This window comes from Vombatus ursinus, unplaced genomic scaffold (genome assembly GCF_900497805.2).
Source record: "Vombatus ursinus unplaced genomic scaffold, bare-nosed wombat genome assembly UNPS02007284.1, whole genome shotgun sequence".
Lineage (NCBI taxonomy): Eukaryota > Metazoa > Chordata > Mammalia > Diprotodontia > Vombatidae > Vombatus > Vombatus ursinus.
The window spans coordinates 6,411,909-6,432,830 of NW_020947062.1; the positions used below are offsets into that span (position 1 = coordinate 6,411,909).

The 20,922-nt window shown below is 40.9% G+C and overlaps 1 protein-coding gene across 4 annotated transcripts in view; it reads left to right on the forward strand.

Annotated features, from left to right (window-relative positions):
* The window catches only part of EVL (Enah/Vasp-like), a 119,307-nt gene that overhangs the window by 24,168 nt on the left and 74,217 nt on the right, over positions 1 to 20,922 (forward strand). For all 4 annotated transcript variants that reach the window (XM_027849063.1, XM_027849065.1, XM_027849066.1 and 1 more), the window contains exon 3: positions 6,121 to 6,298. In XM_027849063.1, coding sequence (XP_027704864.1) covers positions 6,121 to 6,298 — 178 coding nt within the window. The remainder of the gene's footprint in view (positions 1 to 6,120; positions 6,299 to 20,922) is intronic.

Below are 20,922 nucleotides of genomic sequence, written 5' to 3' on the forward strand. Positions count from 1 at the left end.
TCTTTTCCCCATCTTGACTCCATGGTGAACCAATTCAATTCTCCACTGTCCTCCTCTCTTGAATCCCCAGCCGCCTTATATCAAATCGCTGATTGTGCCCAGCCAAGCCTCAGCCTTGGATCACTCCCATCATTTGTTGCCTTTGCTCCTACACCATACTGCTAAATGAAGGCGGAGAAAAAAATGCAGCTATTCTGAATCCACTACAAATTTATGTTACTCAACCTCAGGTGGGCTCTCACTGCTGCTAGGCAATTCTACTATACCTCCCTTATCAACTCACTATCACATTCTCCAGAGCAGCCTGGTTTTTCTCCTCCCTATTTGACTGTTCCTTCTTTCTCCTTTGCTAGATTCTCCTCCAGATAATACCCTCCAACCACAGATGTCCCTCTGGTTTGGTCCTCGGTCCTCTTCTCTCCCTTTATACTACTTCACTAGATGATCTCATCGGTTCCAATGGATTTTGTTACCATCTCTATGGTGATAATTCTCAAATCTACTTTTCCTGCCCCAATTTCTCTGCTGACGTCCAATCTTGCATCTCCAACTGCCTTTCAGACATCCTTTAACTGGATGTCCAGTAGACATCTTATATACAAAAATATCCAAAACAGAATTCATTTTCTTTCCTCCAAACCCTCCTCCCTCTTCTACCTTCCCTATTACTATGGAGGCCAACACCATGCTCCCAATCCCTCAGGCTCCCAGTCTAGGGGTCATCCTGGACTCCTCACTATCTCTGATGCACCTCCTCCCCCATATCCAAGCTCTTGCCAAGGCCTACTGATTTTCATCTTTGCAACATTTCTCAAAATGCTCCCTTCTCTCATCTGACGCTGCCATTCTAGTACAGGCCCTCATCACCTCACACCTGGTCTATTGCAATAACCTGCTGGTAGGTTGGCCTGCCTCAAGTCTCTCCCTGCTCCAATCCATCCTCCATTCATCCATCAAAATCATTTTCCTAAAGTACAGGTACAACCATGTCGCCCTACCCGCCCCATTCAATAAACTGCAGTGGCTTCCTATTGCCTCCAGAATCAAAATTTTAAAATGTTTTGTTTTATGACTAATATGGAGGTATGCTTAATATGATTGTACATATAGAGCCCATATCAGATTGCTTGCCATCTTGGGGAGGAGGGAAGGGAGAGAGGGAGAAAAAAATTTAGAATTCAAAATCCTATAAAAGTGAATTTGAAAAAAAATAAAAAATAAACTCACCTACTCCCCCTGCCCAAAAGAAAAAGGATATAATCTCCTTGAGAGTAGGGACTGTCTTTCTTTTTGCTTGTATTTGTTTCCCCAGCATTTGGTACAGTGCTTGGCACACAGCAAGTGCTTAATAATGTAGACAACCAAAAAAAGTTTGGTTTTGCATTCAAAAACCTTCATTACCTAGCCCCTCCTACCTTTTCAATCTTTTTACACCTTATTTCCTGACACATACTCTTCAATCCAGTGGCATCTGGCCTCCTGTCTGTACCACAAACAAGACATCCCATCTCTCAGCTCTAGGCATTCTCTGCCTAGAGCACTCTCCCTTCTTCTCTCCCACTATTGACCTCCCTGGCTTCCTTTAAGTCCCAACTAAAATCCCACCTTCTAAGGAAGCCTTCTGCAATCCCTCTTAATTCCAGTGTTCTCCCTTTGTTAATTATTTCCTATTTATCTTGCATATAGCTTACTTTATATATATTTATGTATATGTGTTCTTCCCCATTAGATTATAAACTCCTTAAGGACAGGAACTTTGGCCTCTTCTTGTATCCCCAGTGCCAAGCACAGTGCCTGGAATATAGTAGCTATTTAATAAATATTGATTGATTTTCTTCATTATAATTTTTCAGATATTAGAAGACAGTAGCCAGTTATGTCCCCTTAAGTCTCCCTCAGGCTAAACTTCCCCAGTTCCTTCAACCAATGCTCAGATGACTAGGCACTTGTGGACTTAGGCAATGGCTTGGAGTGGAAGGTGGAGTCTTTAATAAATAAAGCTTCCAGAAATAAATTTCACATAGGCTGAACTGAATAGAAGGAGAGAAAAGGTGGAGTCCCATACCTGATGGCCCAAGAAGTTGCTGGACATTATAACATGGTGGACAAAGTGCTGAATTTGGAGTCAGAGGTCAAGGATTCCAATTCTGACATATCACTTATTAGCACTACAACCTGGGAAATTTACTTAACCAAACTGGGTTTCTATTTCACCATCTGCAAAATGAGTTGGTGATCTGTAGGGTTTTTTCCAGCTTTCAGTACTCTGGCCAGCCCCAGTCAGCTTCTCAAACCCCTATGCCTGATGGAGCTCATCCATGTCCTATCCATCTAATAATTCTTCTACTCCACTCTAATCCTCATCCAAAAAAACATTTATTAAGCACCTACTATATTCCAGGCATTGTACAAAGTACTCGGGGTACAAAGAAAGTTAAAGACAGTCTCTGCTCTCAATAAACTCACAAGTGTATCTAGTGTAGGATACAACATGCAGACAACCATGTACAAATGAAATATAGACAGGATTAACTGGAGATGATCGACACAGGAAGGCACTAGAATTAAGGGGGATTAGGAAAGGCTTCCTGTAGAAGCTGAGATTTTAGCTGGGCCTTAAAGGAAACAAGAGATGGAAGTGAGGAGAGAGACAAATAGTGAAGATGCCAGAGTCTAGAGAGGAATACCTTGTTCTAGGAACAGCATAGAGGCCAATGTCACAGGATTGTGGACTACATGGTTGGGAGGGAGGGGCAGGCAGAGAGGTAAGGGCTAAAGACTGGAAAGGTGGGAGAGAGGACAAGTCATGGAGGTTCTCTGTTTCTAGAACCATCAATTGTATTATTGTTTCCAGCCCCAGGCCTCCCACATGATAAGTCTCCTAAACATTAGTTGAACCATCTCCCCTGGTGCCTTACCAGTAGGCGAGTCTCCTCAGTTCTACATTGGCTTGTGGTGATTTGTCACAGTTTGAATTCGTCCTTCCCCCGGCACCTATATGTTGTAATTTCCACTCATATCACCACTCCCCACACACCTAAAGGCTCCAGAGGGCGTGCCACTTTTTCTAATTATCTCTCAGTCTCCAAAGTTCCCACTGTAACAGCTGAGTGAGGTATTCAAATTAGCCAGAACTGTTCATCAAAAAATCTATGAGAAAGAAAAGGAAATGGACCATATATTCCCCAGAGCACCCTAGAAGGATGCGGGGGAGAAAAAGATTTATAATCCCTACAAGTTACATTTGAAGAGTGTCTTGGGACAGCTAAGTGGTACAGTATTTAGAGCACTGGCCCTAGAGTCAGGAGGACCCAAGTTCAAAATCCAACCTCAGACACTTATTAGCTATGTGACTCTGGGGAAATCACTTAACCCTGTTTGCCTCAGTTTCCTCATCAGTAAAATGAGTTGCAAAAGGAAATGGCAAATCACTCCAATATCTTTGCCAAGAAAACCCCAAATAGGGGCAGCTAGGTGGCACAATAGATAGAGCTCCGGCCTTGAAGTCAGAGGGACCTGAGTTCAAATCCGACCTCAGACACGTGATACTTACTGGCTGTGTGCCCCTGGGCAAGTCACTTAACCCCAATTGCCCCATCAAAAAAAAAGAGAGAGAGGAAAAAAAGGAAACCCCAAATAGGGTTATGAGGAGTTGGACATGGCTTAAATGACTCAAAATAAGTTTCTTATCTCCTCCATGCAACATTCATTCAATAAGCATTTATTAAGTACCTACTATGTGCCAGGAGCTGTGATACCAAAAAAAAAAAAAAGGAGCCTGATTTTTAAGAAACTTTCATTTTATTGGTTCTAAACAACATGTACATAGATAAAACTATTAAATGTAGACAGAAGAATTTTAGGGGGAAGGCATTTGCAGTTGTAAAGACCAAGACAGGCCTCCTGTAGGAGATAGCCCTTGAGACCTAGAGGAAGCCAGGAAGTCTAAGAAATGGAAGTAAGGAGGGCATACATTCTAGACATGGTGGGTAGCCGGAAACAAAAACACTGAAATGAAACAGGATGTGGAATGTTGTGGGAATAAGGAAGATGAAATAAGTCAGTTTTGCTGGGACTTGCAGGATGTGAAGAGGAACCATTTGCCTTAAGCTTGGAAAGGTAGAATGGAATCAGAATGACAGGTTTTTAATTCTAAGCTACTTATATTTTATCCTGGAGGCAATCAGGATCTTTTGAAGCTTCTCCAGCTAAGGAATGACATAGTCATTCAAGAATATCAATTTGGCAGCTGTATGGGGGATGTATCCAAGGGGGGAGAGACATTATGTAGGGGACTGTTACAGTAGTCCAGGTAAGCATTAATGAGGGCCTGAGCCAGAATGGTAGTGACCATTTTAGTGGAGGGGAAAGGGACTCATGCCAAAGATCTTGTGGACTTGGCAGCTGGGATATAGGGAGGGCCAGAGTTGAAGGAGAGAGAAGAGTCATGAATGACTCCAAGCTTGATGATCTGGGTGATTGAAAGGATAATGAAAGCCTAAGGAGAAACAGACAAGTTAAGAAGGGGGTGGGGTAGAGGTAGATGATGACTTTGCTGAGTAAATGCCCTTTAGGGAGTTGGTGATGTGGGACTGAAGTTCAAAAGAAGTTAGGGTTAGATATAGAGAGCCAAAAGTCAACTGCTTAGAGGTGATAATTGAATTCCTGGGAAACTGATGCATCAACAAGAAAGGGTGTAGGGAAAGAAGAGAAGGGAGTCCATAACAGAGCGTTGGGAGACACCTTGAGTCAAGGGATAGGACATGGTTGATGATTCAGCAAAAGAGACTGAGGAGAGTCCAGACTGGTAAGATAGCAACCAAGGAAGGTCAGCATCATGTAGAAAAACAAAGAAGAGAGAGGAAGACAGAAGTGTGACCAGATGAAGAAGTCAAATAAGGTGAGAACTGAGAAAAGTATGAGGCTGGGAAGTCCTTTCCTCCTTTCCCCCCAACCACAGAGATCACTCTCTCCTCTTCTGAACAACTAGAGCACTCACATAGCACATCCCAAGCAGTGGAGGTAGTATTAGCAAAGGCATGGGGACAAGAGAGTTCAGAACAAAAATGGCAGCTGGACAAGTTGTCCTGCTGGATTGGAACACAGCCTACTTGAAGGAAATAGCAACAGATAAGGATAGACTGGTACATTGGAGTCAGATTTGATAGAGCCTTGAATGTTAGGATCAGGAGTGATAGTGTTCTGTAAACAGGCAGTAGAAAGCCTTTAGTAAAAGTTTGTGTCGAGGAGTGGCATGATCACAGCATCAGGAAGATTACATGGGATGGAATGTAAAGTGTGGCCTAGAGAAGAAGGTAGACTGAAAGCAGAGTCATACAGTGAGAAGTCTAACAGAATAATTTTTAATGGTCAGTCAGCAAGCAGTTGTTAAGCACTTACTATATACCCAGTGTTCATTGGTGTTATTACATGCTGCCTTTTTTCATCTATTTATGCATCATATCATTTTTCAGGTGAGCTTGTGAGCTTCTTGAGGGTAGGGCCTGTGTCTTCTGTGTGTGGATAGATAGATAGATAAATAGATATGTGTATATATGTATGTATCTGTATATATATATATATATGTATATACATGAACCAATACATCTATAAATGTAATTTTTGCATACATATATATCATTGTCTTTTGCCCAAATATATCATTGTTTTTGCCCATAGCACTGAACAGAGGGTCTTGAATAAAATGGGCACTTAAATATTCATCGAATGAAATCGAATGAAAATCCCAGAGCTGAAAGGGACCTTAGAGTTTAACTACAACCCTTTCCCTTTATATATGAAGAATCTGAAGCCCAGAGAGGTAAAGGAACTGACCTAAGGGCACCCAGCTAGTAACTGGCAAAGCCAGGACTTAAGCCCAGGTCCTCTTACTCCAAGTCTAGAGCTCTTTCCATTGCACCAAGGTCCAAGTCTTAAAGCCTGCCCTCTCTTGCTTCCTTCTGCCTCCAGCCCCATCCTTAGGCTGGGACATCTTCCCCTGGGGCTCTTCGACTGGCACTGGCTTGTATGGACAGTATCTTGCCTACCTTCCTTCCACCTCCTACTTGTCCGGTTTTATTTGTTTACTCGTGTCTCTCCTCCCTTCCCCCCCTCCTCCAGGTCGTGATCAATTATTCAATTGTGAAAGGGCTGAAGTACAATCAGGCTACACCAACGTTTCACCAGTGGCGAGATGCCCGGCAGGTCTATGGCTTGAATTTCGCCAGCAAGGAAGAAGCGACCACCTTCTCTAATGCAATGCTCTTTGCTCTGAACATCATGAATTCCCAAGATGGAGGTAAGCAGCTCCGAGGGCTTTATGTGGGGCCATTTTCCTGCCCTCCTGGGGCTTTCTCTATTGGGGCTGACCAGCATTAGCTGGAATTCTAGGCTGCACCTTAAGAATACTCCAGAAGGGGGAAGGGAAGGAAGAATGACAGGGGGAGGTGGAATTTCGCTTGTCACGTGTGAGAACTATGTTTGATCACTAGCTGCCAAATAAGACCTATTTATACATGCTTTCCTATCATCCTCTTCCCACTTTCTGGAGCATAGAGTTCCCAGGATGATATTGGACAAACTCCCTCAGATGAGGAAAACAAGGTATACTTGTCCAAAGTCATATCAGTAATTAGTGGTAGAACGCAAGTCATGGGATGATAGTTTTACAGTTGAAAGAGACCTCAGTGGCCTTCTAGTCCAACCTACTAATTTTATAATGAAAAATGTTGTAAATTTTACAAGTTAGGAAACTGAGAAAGTTTAAAAAAAAAACAAACTTGTAAACATTCAGAGGCAGGATCTGAACCCAGGTCCTCTAACTCTGGAGCATTTTCCAGTATACTGCTTTCTGAGTCCAAATCCTATGTTCTTTCCATATGCACTGGACTTGTAGTAGAGTAACAAAATGATGTGTCCTTTGTTAAGAAGGTGGGAGGTGTTAGAAGGAGAAGAAGGCATTCTGGAACCCCAGCAGCACTAATTCCATTAGCCTATAGATATGTTCTAATGGAGAATCTTATGGCTGGGGCTTCTGCTGCTGAGCTGGAGAGGGTAGCTTTTGCCTACTGGCTGGTGTAAACATTACTATCAATAAAATTGAAGTTTATAGTGGAAAATCATTGGCCTCGAGCCTAGACTAGACAGGAGACAGTGAGTGGGGAATGTCACGCCTGCTGTCTCAGTGTGCAGCCCCCATATAGTTATTTTAGGACTTTACAGATATAGAAAGCACTGCCTGCCTACATATCTGCTCTAGACTTGGTGGGTTTCCTATGACCTTTGAAAATGTTCTTTTAAGCAACTACTGTCTTAGCCCTGCAGTGTTCTGGGCCTTCCTCACCTGATAGCTGCTTTAAGTTTTAGACCATAGTTACATATGCTTGGTCAGAGGCATCTCGGACCCTTGGAGGAGCAGAAATTGCTGGTTGAGTTTGGGGTGAATTAGCTTTCTTACGTAGAGGGGAGCTCAGCTGCCCAAACCTGAGAAGTCTTTTCACCAGGAGTGAGCCTTATTGGAGAAACTCTCATCTATCTTCTGCAAATCAACTTGTAAAGGAAAGAGGGGTAAAAATAGTTAAAGGGGAAAAAGTCAAATAAATGGTTCATTTTAAAAGGGAGGGGAGTGGAATGAGTTACTAACCAGTTACTATGCTCATTAAACCTTAAATCACTATCAGTGTGAACTCTAGTGATTATTTTTTTTCCCCAAGGCAATCAGGGTTAAATGACTTGTCTAGGGTCACACAGTTAGTAAGTGTCAAGTGTCTGAGGTCGAATTTGAACTCAGGTCTTCCTGACTTCAGGGCTACTCTTGTGATTATTGCTATTATATAATATTACATTAATATTAATATTATATACTATTCTATATATTACATATACTATTATTACTATTATATTACTATATTAAATAGCTCCAAGGTGCTATTTCATCCACATGGGGAACATCTTCCACCAATGCATATCGAAGCCCATTCTCTATGGGCTTGTTTGCTGCAAGCAGCATAGTACAATGACAACAATACTGACTTGGGAGGCAGAGGACCCAGGTTCATATCCTACCACTGAAACTTACTAGCTGTGTGACCCTAGGCAAGTCACTTACACTTCTCTCCCCTTCAGCTTCTCAATCTGTAAAATAGAAATAATAATTATAATACCTACCTCACAGGGCTGTTGTAAGGATCAGATGAAACAATATAGGTAGAAGCAGTTAGGTGGTGCACTGGATGGAGTGCTGGATCTAGAGTTAGGAATACCTGAATTCAAATCCAGCTTCAGACATTTACTAACTGTGTGACCTTGAGCAAGTCACCTATTTGCCTCAGTTTCCTCATCTGTAAAATAAGGATAAATCAGCAATTACTTCACCTGGTTGTTGTATCAAATGAAATGATATGTGAAAATGATTTGCCAGCCTTAAAGCATTATATGTAAATGCTAGTTATTAGTATTTCAAATCTTAAAGCACTATACAGATGTTAACTATTATTGCTATTACTGGCTTTATGACCATGCACAAGTCACTGGGCCTCAGTTTCCTCTACTGTAAAATGAAGGGCTTCTAAGGTCCTTTCCACCTCTAGAGTTAAGATCTTGTGATCTTCTGGTGATAAGACTCCCTACGTTTATCTCAGCTGGTCGTCAGAGGATAAACTTAGAGTCCATCTCTAGGCCTACATTTGGAACCTCTTCAATGTGGGGTAGAGTCCTGCTAGCTTGCGATCCTCTGACCCAGCCCTCGAGATTCCAGGAGAATCTCCTGGGTTAGAGGAAGATTCCAGAAGAGGATTATTACCCGGCACGGTAGAAAGAGTACTGGACGTGGATTGAGAAGGCTTGGCTTTGACTTGTGGCTCTTGCTACCTGTGTGACCACTTCTTTAAGGCTCAGTCTCCTCATCTGTAAAGCGGGAGCAACCATACTTGTGCTGAGAGACTGTGCTACTACATAACGGATAAAGAACCAGCCTTGTAGTCATAAAGAACTAGGTTAAAGTACCATTTCTGGCACATATTGGCTGTGTGGTCCTGGACAACTATCTTATCTTCCTGTGCCTCTAGGCAACTTTCTAAGACTATAAATTGCAGATTGGGGAAAGGGAAAGAGAATAAGCATTTGTTAAGTACCTACTATGTTCCAGGCACTGATGGGGAAACTGAGGCAAACAGATATTAAATGCCCAGGGTCACACAGCTAGTGTCTGAGGCTGAATTTGAACTTGGGTCCTCCTGACTCCAGGCCCAGTGCTCTATCCATTGTACTATCCAGGTACTTCAAGTTGGAAATCTACATTGGTAGAGGGAGTTTCCTCGATGGAAGTTCCTATCTCAAAGTTTTTGTCATTTTGTCATCATAGTGTCAGGTGACTTTTGGATAGCTCTTAAAGAGGGAATGTTTTTCTCTTTGTTTCTAGCTAAAAGCTGCCTCTCTTTTTATTGTTTTTGACTTTCTTTGTATCCCTAGTGCCTAGCACATAGTGGGCACTTAAATGCTTGTGGGCTTGACTCTGTAACTTGTAGTCTCTGCTGCTATTTCTGCCTTCTGGTGCCGAGCAGAACAAAGAGCAGTGCCGGCACCTGTGTGCAGGTGAGACACCAGATGGCCCGTTGAGGGGTTATGTCATCTAGAACCCGCTACCTTGAACCAAGCTTCTTTTAAACCAGCCACCACATGTGGATAGCCAAATATCTCCCAGCATCAACTCCAAAGGTCACTTTGTATTTTAACTATTTGAATAGCTTCAGGCATGAAAAAGGGTATTTCTTACCTATTGTGACTCTGGAGGGTGATGATGTGAACAGCTACCAATTTGGGATTCATCTGGGAGGTGCTGGGTTGATTTCAGAAGTGACCATCCCTTTAAGACAACTGGATAGAATGGCCTTGGTTATTTTCAGAACTGAAATGACACCTTTCTGGCTCAAACTCACCTCAGTATATGGAAAAACTTTCCAACAATGAATGCTCTCCAAAAGTGGCATAGGCTGCCCCAGGAGAGTTCACTCATCCCTGCAGGTCTTTAATTAAAGGCTGGATCCAGGACTTCAGGAAATCATAGAAGGGATGCTTGTTTAGCAACGGCTTGAATTAGGTGACTGGGAAGTCCCTTCCAGCTCTACAAGTCTGACATTCCAGGATTTTTCATGAACTACTATCAGAAACTACACAGCTTCCTATGGTTGGTGGTTGTTTAACAACTCTGAGATATAGATAGATAGATACATACATACATACATACATACATACATACATACATGTGTGTGTGTGTGTGTGTGTGTGTATAGGGCAGCCAGGTGGTGCAGTGGATAGAATTCTAGGCCTGGAGTGAGAAAGACTCATCTTCTGGAGTTCAAATCTGGCCTCAAACACTTACTAACTGTGTGACCCTGGACAAGTCACTTAACCCTGTTTGCCTCAGTTTCCTCATCTGTAAAATGAGATGGAGAAGGAAATGGCAAATCACTCCAATATCTTTGCCAAGAAAACCTCAAATGGGGTCATGAAGAGTTGGATACGACTTAAAAAATAACTGAACAACAACAACATATGTATATATTGATAACCTGATGTCACTTCACTAGATGAGAAGAAAAAAAAATTGTGGCCTTTAATTCTTATGGCAAGGAAACTCCCAGGAGAGATGCGCAAGGTTTAAACAATAATCAAAATCTTAACAACGACAGCAACAACTTTTACATAGTGCTTTAAGGTTTGCAAAGCATTTTACACATTATCTCATTTTATCCTCAAAATAATCCTGAGAGGTAGGTACAATTATTATCCTCATTTTACAGATGAGGAAAATAAGGCAGACAAAAGCAAGTGATTTACACAAGGTCATGCAGCTGCTAAGTACCATGGACAGAGAGGGTATATAGTGGAAAGACCACTAAGTTTGGAATTATAAAACTAAAATTCACATTCTGGCTCACCTACTTGCTATCTACATGACCTTCTACAAGTGACTAATTCCTCTGGGTCTTGGTTACAACTTCTGTAAAATGAAGTGTTAGACTGAATGGTCCCTTTAGGTTCTAAAGGCCTCTGTGGCTATAGACAGATTTTTGGGGGGATAGGGAGGAGACAGAGGAGGGAGGAATGACCACAGCTTATGAAGGAAATGGCAGTTGCTGGGCCCCTAACATTTTCTTTGTTGGAGGCTGGGGTCATTTTTTGGTGCTGGATCCTGGCTAACTGCCTGAGTGAGTAAGAAGGAGTTGGATAACAGGGAGGTAATTTGATCTATCCCTTGCCTGGGTGAAACCCAAGTGCTACAGTGACCGGGGCTCTCTGTGTCTTTTGGGCGGTGGCTATTTACAGATAAGCCAGATCACACAGAGGAGGCTGAGTCATAAGGTGCAGGCTTATGCAAGGGTAAAATGCTCTTGATTTCATGAGAAGTTCAAGGGTAGTTTCTTTGGTCATAGCCCTGACACCTCATTTTTCCCAAATAAACCATTTGGTTGGCTGATGGCTTCATCACTGAAACTGAAATCCTGTTCAGCACATATTTCTAGAGCACCCACCTGTAAAGCCCTATACTCAACACACAACCTGCTTTCAAAGAGTTCACAGACCAAAAAGACATTCGACCAATCTAACAGGCATTTATTAAGCACCTGTTGTGCTTAATCAGTTATCATGGGATAGTAAATAAAGAATTGACCTCAGAGTCAGGAAGGGAAGAGTTCAAGCCCCACCTCTGCCTTATACTGGTTGTGTGTTGAGTCATTTAAGTCACGTCCAACTCTTTGTGACCCCATTTGGGGTTTTCTTGGCAAAGATATTGGAGTAGTTTGCCATTTCCTTCCCCAGCTTATTTTACAGATAAGGAAACTGAGGAAAAAGTGGTTAAATGTCTTGTCCAGGGGCACACAGCTAGTAAATGTGTGAGGCCAAATTTGAACTCAGGTCTTCCTGACTCCAGGCAGAGAGCTCTACCCACTGCAACAGTTAGCTGCCCACAGGCAGGGTAGCTCTGGGCAATTTACTTAATCTTCTCAGTTACCCCCAGCAAGTCTCTAAACGCAACAAGTTGCATTACAGTTACAAATCTGCATTGGTTAAAAAAAAAAAAGGATTCCTCACCTGAACCTTCTCACACCAATGAAATTACAAGATAGGGCTGCCTCTCCCAAAAGTGCCAGGCAGGCACTGTGTTGGGTTGCAAGTTCAAAGACAAAAAGGAAACCATTTCTGTCCTCCAGATGTTTACATTCTGATGAATTATGCAAATAGCTACTGTAGAAGGTAGCTGGTGTATGGAATGTCCAGGGAAGACCAGCACCTCTGGTGTGAGGACTGCTAAGCTCTTTTCAGGGCTGCTCATCGACCTTTGGCGTCACCTGTCACCCAACTCTCACCTGTGGCTCCAAGAAGCTGTATCATGTGCAGTGGCCGCACCCTGGTAAAACCGGTAAAACTGTGTTAGTACATAGGCTAAACCAGGTTGAGGGTAACCAAACCTCAAACCCGTTGGTGAGTTAGGGAGGATGGCTACCCTAAGCATGAAAAGACTCCCCACCCCAAGGAATGGGAAGATGAGAAAAATTGGTTCTAACAGCCTTAAAGCGGGCTGAAGCAGGTGCTGTGGAGCACTTAGAGCATGGTCAGACACTGAAGACACCAAGGTCATCCACTGCATCCCCAACCATCACCAATCATCTTAACTTTTGTCCTGCCACAGGACTCAGATGACCCTGGAATACAGTGAGGCAGACGAGTTTGTCCAACTCTCTTAAATTCAATTCATACTCAAGTCAGAACATCACCCCGTGATGTCATTGGTCCTCTTCAAAAGGGAAAAAAAAATGAACAACCATAAAAGAGACATGAGTGAGGCTGCATGAGTATGCAAATCACTTTCCCTTACTCAGCCTCAGTTTCCTCATCAATAAAATTAAAAAGATGGATGAGTTGATGGCTTATATCCTTTCCAGTACTGACTTCTTGTGTGTCTGTGATTCCAAGACCCCTTCCGGTTCCAGTTCTGTAAATACTGTTTGTCTGGAGAGGCCTGTGGGCTGTCTCACCACTTCATAAAAGTGAAGTCAGTCATCAAAATCCCTGTCTGTCGACGGAAACCCTGAGAAATACTGAAAAGACTGGCTGTCCCTCAGCTCCTTCCCGAGGGAATCTATGACAAGAGTGAGCAGGGGTCTTTGTTGGCCATCTGCTGGAAAGTTATATTCTTCCCATCGTCTCTGTCACTCTCCCTTCCAAGGGTTCTGGGGACTTCTATTTTCAGTGAATGACCTCTTCCTCCCACACAGTCTTTCTCATTCCCCAAGAGCGTCTTGTTCTGTAGGGACTAAGAAGCCACTTGTGGCTTTAGCTGGTATGGGATGATTTTTGTGCATATTCCATGGGGTTATTTTATCTTCCTAGAATCAGAGCATTTCAGGGCTTAGGAGGGATGAGCCTCATCATATGCCAAAATAAATTAACTAGTCCTTTCTTTCTTCTCCTACCTTACACATTGGCACTTGATAAGTCATAATCGGGGGCAGCTAGGTGGTAAAGTAAATAGAGTACTGGGCTTGGAATCAGGAAGATTCATCTTCCTGAGTTCAAATCCAGCCTCAGACACTTATTAGCTGTGTGACCCTGGGCAGGTCATTTAACCCTCTTTACCTCAGTTTCCTCATCTGTAAAAAATGAGCTGGAGAAGGAAATGGCAAACCACTCCAGTATCTTTGCTAAGAAAACCCCACATGGGGTCATGAAGAGTCGCACACAATCGAAAAATGACTGAACAATAATTAAAGTGATGGTTGAATCATTCTGCTTGACCCTAAAGAGCTGAACTAGGACTAATTGTGGAAGGTAGATTTGGGTCCAATGTGGAGAACTTCCTAACAATCAGAGCCATAGGAAAGTGAAATCCCTCACAAGAGGTAGTTCGATGACAGAGAAGTTGGAGAGTCATCTGTCAAGAATGCTATAGAGAGAATTTCTGTCTTTAGGAAATTGACCCAGATGTTATCTTGGGTTCTTTCCATCTCTAGATTCGATGATTCTATAAACTGTGACATTATCATTGTTGGTTTGATTTCTCATTACTCTCATCTCCTTCTTATAATCCTCATTATCTATGGTTACATTTGTTAAAAATCAATTTGCTTTGGAATTTCACCAAGACCACTGAGATATTCACCGCAATAGTGTAATGCATTGAAAAATGTATTAGAATCAGAAAACCTAAGGTAGAGTCTGTATTCTGATGCCCAATGCAACTTTTTATGGGCCTAAGTTTACTCATCTCAAAAATGGGAAGAACAATACCATCCCTATGAGAAAAACACTTTGTAAACCTTGACTCACTATAGAAATGTCCATTATAATTGTCATTATTGTTAGTGTTATATGGCCATGTGTAGCACAAAGCCAAGATGGAAATCACATCTTTCCCTTATAATAGCTTGGTTCCCAAAATATTGTATAGATGGTATAGATGTAGTAATGGCTAGAGCACTGGACTTGAGTCAGGAAGGCAGCTAGGTGAAATGGAGTAAATGCTAGGATTGGAGTCAGAGTAGACCAGAATTCAAATCCAGCCTCAGACACTCAGACACTAGCTGTGTGACCCTGGGCAAGTCACTTTACCTCTGTCTGCCTCATTTTCCTCAACTGTAAAACAGGGATCATACTGGCACCTAGTTCCTAGGGTTACTATAAGGATCAAATGAGATAATATTTGCAAAGTGTCAACATAGTAGGTACTTAATAAATGTTTATTCCCTTATTCCCTTCTTGTCCTTCCTGCCCCACTGCTATTTGTTAAGATGAGGGGCTTGGACCCAGTCAATAACTTGTTGGGTCCCTTCAGTCTCTAAATCTATGATTCTATGATTTTAGGTACAGAATAAGATAAATGTTTTCTAAATCAGATCTTCTTTTAAATGCATTGAAGGATCTGGATACTTGAAGGAGCCCTAAGGTGAATCCTTTTACAAAATGAACTATAACTTTGTCAAATCATCTAGTGTATCTGATTTTTGAATTGTTGTTTTTTCCCTTAAGGTTTGTAAAAAGTAATGCCTAGTGGCACTTAGGTGGTACAGTGGATAGAGCACTGGCCCTGGAGTCAGGAGGACTCAAGTTCAAATCTGGCCTCAGACACATGATACTCACTAGCTGTGTGACCTTGTGCAAGTCACTTAGCCCTAATTGCATCCAAAAAATAAAAAATAAAGTTCTTAAAAAAAAAGTGATGCCTAACTGTATTTATCTGATCCCCTGCCCTAAATCTCCTTCATATGCTTTTCTTAACTTGTGTGCAAATATTGGACATTAGGAATTTGGGGTGATCTCATTGATACTATTATGATTTGCTTATGTCAAATCACCAAGTTATTTTTAGGTTATTCCTAGGCACAGTTTCCTTAAAGAATAAAGCTGGAAATTAGCCAAGGACTTATTGGTAAAACTTTCAATAAATGGTTAGAACACAGGGTAGTATAATGGGGGGGGCAGGAAACCCTGACTCTGGAATTAAGGGATCTGGGTTCAAATCTCCCCGCTGATGCTTACTACAAGGCCATAGGCAAGTCTCCTAAACTCTGTGGATCACAGTACCCTCATTTTTAAAGTGAGAGAGTTGGACTAGGTGGTCTCTGAGATTCCTTCCATCTTTACTTCTGTGATCTTCTTACACTTACACTTACACACTTACACTGTGACCTCCTCTTTCTACCAATGTGGCAGGTTCTTGGCCTTCCTTGGGAAATGATTCAATTGACTTAAACAAGCATCTGTTAACACTGTCCCCACCCCACCCCCCACCACCATGCACAAGGTCCAGTGCTAGGTGCTGTGAACAGCAAAATACATATAAAAAAAGAGGCAGGAGTTGGGAAATGATATAATTATATGATAATAGTTATAATAAGAAGTTCAAATAGCCTGCAAGTGAATGTTTTTCTTTCTTTTCCTTCCTTTTTCTTTTACTTGAAAGGATTAAACTGCAGACTACAGTTAATTTAGAAAGTGATCCCCAAAAGCTAAGGACAAATCATACCAGATTAACCTCATTCCTTTTACTGACAGGGTTGCTAGATTGATAGATCAGAAGAATGATGCACCCATAGAATTGCAGCAAAGCATAGGATTAAATTTCTCATTCATTCCTGGTAGACAGAAATAAATAAATAAAAAAGACATGCAGGCTGGATTAGAGTAGTTAGGTTCAAAGTGGTTGAATGACTGGACCGATTGATGGTTTTATGTCAGTTTGTGAGGGAAGTCTCCAGTGGATGTCTCTAGGGATCTGCCTTTGGCCCTGGCTCTTCATCATTTCTATCAATGGCTTGGATGAAGGTATGAATGGTATGCATATCACATTTTCAGATGACACAAAACTGGGAGGTATAATCAACATGCTAGACAACAGAATCAGCGTCCAAAAAAGATCTTGCCAAGTTAAAACAATATTTGTTTGTTTGTTCAGTTGTTTCAGTTGTATCTGACTCTTCATGACCCCATTTAGGGTTTTCTTGGCAAAGACACTGGAGTAGTTTGCCATTTCCTTCTCCAGAGATGAGGAAACTAAGGCAAACAGGGTTAAATGATTTGCCCAAAGTGACACAGCTAGTAAGGATTTGAGGCCAGATTTGAACTCACAAAGATGAGTTTTCTGACTCCAAGCCTGGCACTCTATCTAGTTGAAATTTAATAGAGAAAAATGTAAATTCCTATACTTAAGTTTTGTAAAAAATATATTGATGTGCTTTATTTTTACATTACAAACATTTCCAGAAAATGCCTATTCCATGAAAGGTCTAGTAATGAAGTATAAAAATTAAACCAAAAATAATAATACAGTGACTTCATTCAGAAAATACAACAGTTCACATCTGAAGCACACATACTCCCATTCAAAAAAAAAAAACCAAAATGACAAACAGAAATCTATTTTCTTTCCCTCACACCCACCCCCAATGCAATGGGAGAAAAAAAAGAAAAAGAAATTATTTGTAATAAATATGCATAGTGAATTAAAACAAATTCCCTTATCAGCTATATACAAAAATATGTATATTTCGTTCTTCACTCTACATTCATTACTTCTTTGGAGGTAGATAAGTCTTCATCAGCCCTCTGGAATCATGGATAGCAATGTAGTGATCATAATTCTTAAAGCTTCAAAGCTGTTTGCCTTTATTATTTGGTTGCTGATACAGAAATTGTTCTGATTCTACTCATTTTATTCTTCATCATTTTATGAAAGTCCTCAAAAGTTGATTTTTAACTAAAGGGGTGCCCATCAACTGAGGTATAGCTGCGTAAGATGTAGTATGTGTATGATGGAATATTATTGTGTTGTAAGAAATGAAGAAATAGATGATTTCAAAGAGTCATGGAAAAATTGGTATGAATCTCTTTGCTGATCTCCAGTCTTGCATTACCAACTACCTTTCAGGCGCCTCAAACTGGATGTTTAGTTATCTAGCACACATCGTAAAAGATAAATGTCCAACACAGCACTCATTATCTTTCCCCTTAAACCTTCCCGACACCCTCCCCCACCCCCACCCCGGCCCAATTACTCTTACCTTTTTTTTTTTTGGTGAGGCAATGGGGTTAAGTGACTTGCCCAGGATCACACAGCTAGTAAGCGTCAAGTGTCTGAGGCCAGATTTCAACTCAGGTCCTCCTGAATCCATGGCCGGTGCTCTATCCACTGCACCACCCAGCTGTCCCTAAAATTACTATTCCTGATAACTAAATGCTAACTTCAGTTTTTTCTATACTGGTTAAAAGAAGAAAGAAAGAAAAAAACGTGACCAGTGATCTCTAAATTTTGGTGCCCTGGTGAAAAGGCCAGGTTGCGTTTTCCCTTTTTGTGGCTTTGCATGGAAGTAAAAAAAAAAAAAAGGTAATATAATTTTAGGCTGTACCAATAATGTTATGGTATATGGAACAAGAATAGTGAGAGTCATACTCTGCCATCATCAGATAATAAGAGAAGTATTCTATTCAGTTCTAGTCATTACATTTTAGAAAGAACAATGAAAAGCTAGAGCATCTGCCCTAGGAGGCCCTGTAGCATAGTGGATGACCCCTGGAGTGGAAGTAAGAAAGACATCATATCCTGCCTTAGACACGTAGTAGTTGTGACATCCTAGGAAAGTCACCTAACATCTCTCAGGCTTAGTCTCCTCCTCTGTAAAGTGGGGATGATAACACATACTTCACAAGGTGTAGACAGGATCAAATGGGATAACATGTATAAAGCATTTTGCAAACCAAAAGTGCTATATTGGTTTTAGCTATGGTTGTTATTATTGTGTACATAAAAAAGATGACAGAATGGTGAGGTTGTTAAAACTCATACTCTGTCAAGGTCAAGTGAAGGAACTGAGAATGTTTAGCCTGAAGGAGAAGGAAAGCTTGAGGAAAGATGTGATAGCTGCCTTCTAGTACTCAAAGGAAATTCACATGGAATCACTCAATCAAGCATTTTTAAGCCCCTGCTACCTGGGCAAGTCACTTAACCCTGTTTGCCTCAGTTTCCTCATCTGTAAAATGATCTGGAGAAGGAAATAGGAAACCACTCCAGTATCTCTACCAAGAAAACCCCAAATGGGGTCACATAGAGCTGGACAAAACTAAAAAACGACCAAAAATGAAAAATTTTCTAGGTATTGTGCTAAGCACTGGGAATACAAACACAAAGAATGAAGCAGTCCTCACTCACAAGGAAGAAGTATGAATTAGGCTCTCTCTGCTTGGCCCCCGAGAGCAGAAGTAGAAACAATGGGCAGGGGTTATCGACAGGCAGATTTCTGCTGGATTTGAAGGAAAACTTCTGACAATTAGAGCCAGCCAAAAGTGGCATGGATTGCCTGCAGCGGCAGTGTGTTCCACTCACTGGAGGCCTTTACGTGTCCTCTCAATGTCCAGGTAGTCAGACCGGTTACAGAGAATATTCATCTTCAAATACAAGTTGTCCAAGGTGTGGCCTCTGAGTTTGCTGTGATTATGCAAGTGATTTTAGGTTTTTTTAAAGAATTTTCTTTTATCTGGGCGCATACCTATATTCTCAGCTACCTGAAGGTGGAGCCTGGTGTATCTCTTGAGCACAGGAGTTCTGAGTTGCAGTGGGCCAAGGCGATCAATTGTCCACACTAAGTGCAATATTAATATAGTGATATCAAATTGCTTACCATCTTAGGGAGGGGAGAGGAAAGGAGAAAACTTGAAACTCAAAATTTTATTAAAAAATGAATGTAAAAATTGTCTTTACATGTAATTGGAAAAAATAAAATACTTTAAAAAATATAATATATTTTTAATATATTATAAATTTAATTAATTAATTTAATTAATATAAATTATATTTAATTTATTATTTTATTATTATTTATATTATATTATGTTATTATTATATTATAATATAATATAATTATATAATTATAAATATATTAATTAATTAAATTAAAATTTAATTAATATAAATTATAAATATAAATAATATATTATGAAAAATAATAATAAAAAATAAAAAATACCTAAAAAACTACTAATATAGTGAGTCTCTGGTGGTTGGGTGTGGGGGAGGGAGGGAAGGATCAGCCTACTGCCTAAGGAGGGGTAGAACCAGCCCAGGTCAGACACAGAGCAGGTCAAAGCTCCTGTGACAATTAACAGTGAGATTGGGGCCCAGAGTAACCCCTAAATTTCCACCCGGGATGAGATTGGAAGACCAAGTTTTTCAAAAATAATTAAAATCATAATAACAGCAAGTATTTCTATATCACTCACTTTGTACCAGGACCTGTACTAAGAACTTTACAAATATAACATTATCTCATTTGACCCTCATTACAACCTTGGGAGATAAGGACAATTATTATCCCCATTTGACAGCTGAGGACATGTTACCTGCCCAAGACTATACAGCCAGTGTCTGAGGCTAAATTTGAACTCAGTCTTCCTGACTCCTGTGTATCTACTGTATCAGCTAGCTACCTCTTAAAAGAATTAACATTTAGTGTGTTTCTTCTGTTTTGTTTCGTTTTCTAAGAAACACTCAAAAGTCCCTCATATGTGAGAGAAAATTATTTCCTGAAATTAATTAATTGGATACTAGGAAAAAAGAAACTTGCCATTCAGTCATTTGAAAAATAATTACATGGTCTATCCAGGTTATTTCCTTATAGAGTCAATCAGTTCCCTTCTCTGGTCTTCACTTTCTTCCTCTGTAAAACTCGGGATGGGAAAGAAAGACGATGAGGACCAGATGGTGTCTAAGGCTCGTTAGCACTCAGCATTCTATGGTTCAAATTGAATCTCCGCAAATATTTAGCACCTATGTCAGAGCACTGAGAGATAAAAAGATTAAGTGAGATACAGTCTTTGCCTTCAGGAAGCTTACAGCCCAATGGGGATGGCTCATAGATAGATAACTATAGTAGTACACAATATAACATTGTGTGATAACAGTGTATCAGAGAACAGCCAAACAAATTATGTTTGTGTGACGTCTATTACGTGAAGTCTGAGCTGGCGTCATCCATAAGAAGAGGAGCAAAGACTTCTGGAGGAGGTATCATTTGAGTTAGCTTTTAAAGGTTAGGTAGGAATTCAACAGGTGCTGTTGCTGCTGCTGCTGTTGCTGCTGCTACTGTTGTTTGGTGGGAAGAGGTTCAAGGAGTGGGACAGCATCCAAGCTCGACTGACTTGCAGTTGAAACCTTCCATATGTGTTGTTTTCCACTAGACCAAGGACTGTCTTACTGTGCTCTATTTTTATTTGTATCTGTTTGTATACTTAGCACAGTGCTTTGCACAAAGAAAATGTTTAAAAAAAAGTCTCATTCAATGGAACATATGGTTCTAAAATTACATTTTGTTCGCCTTCATCACACCTATAAATCAGAATAACCTTCCACCTTTCTGTGTTAGCCAGCCAATT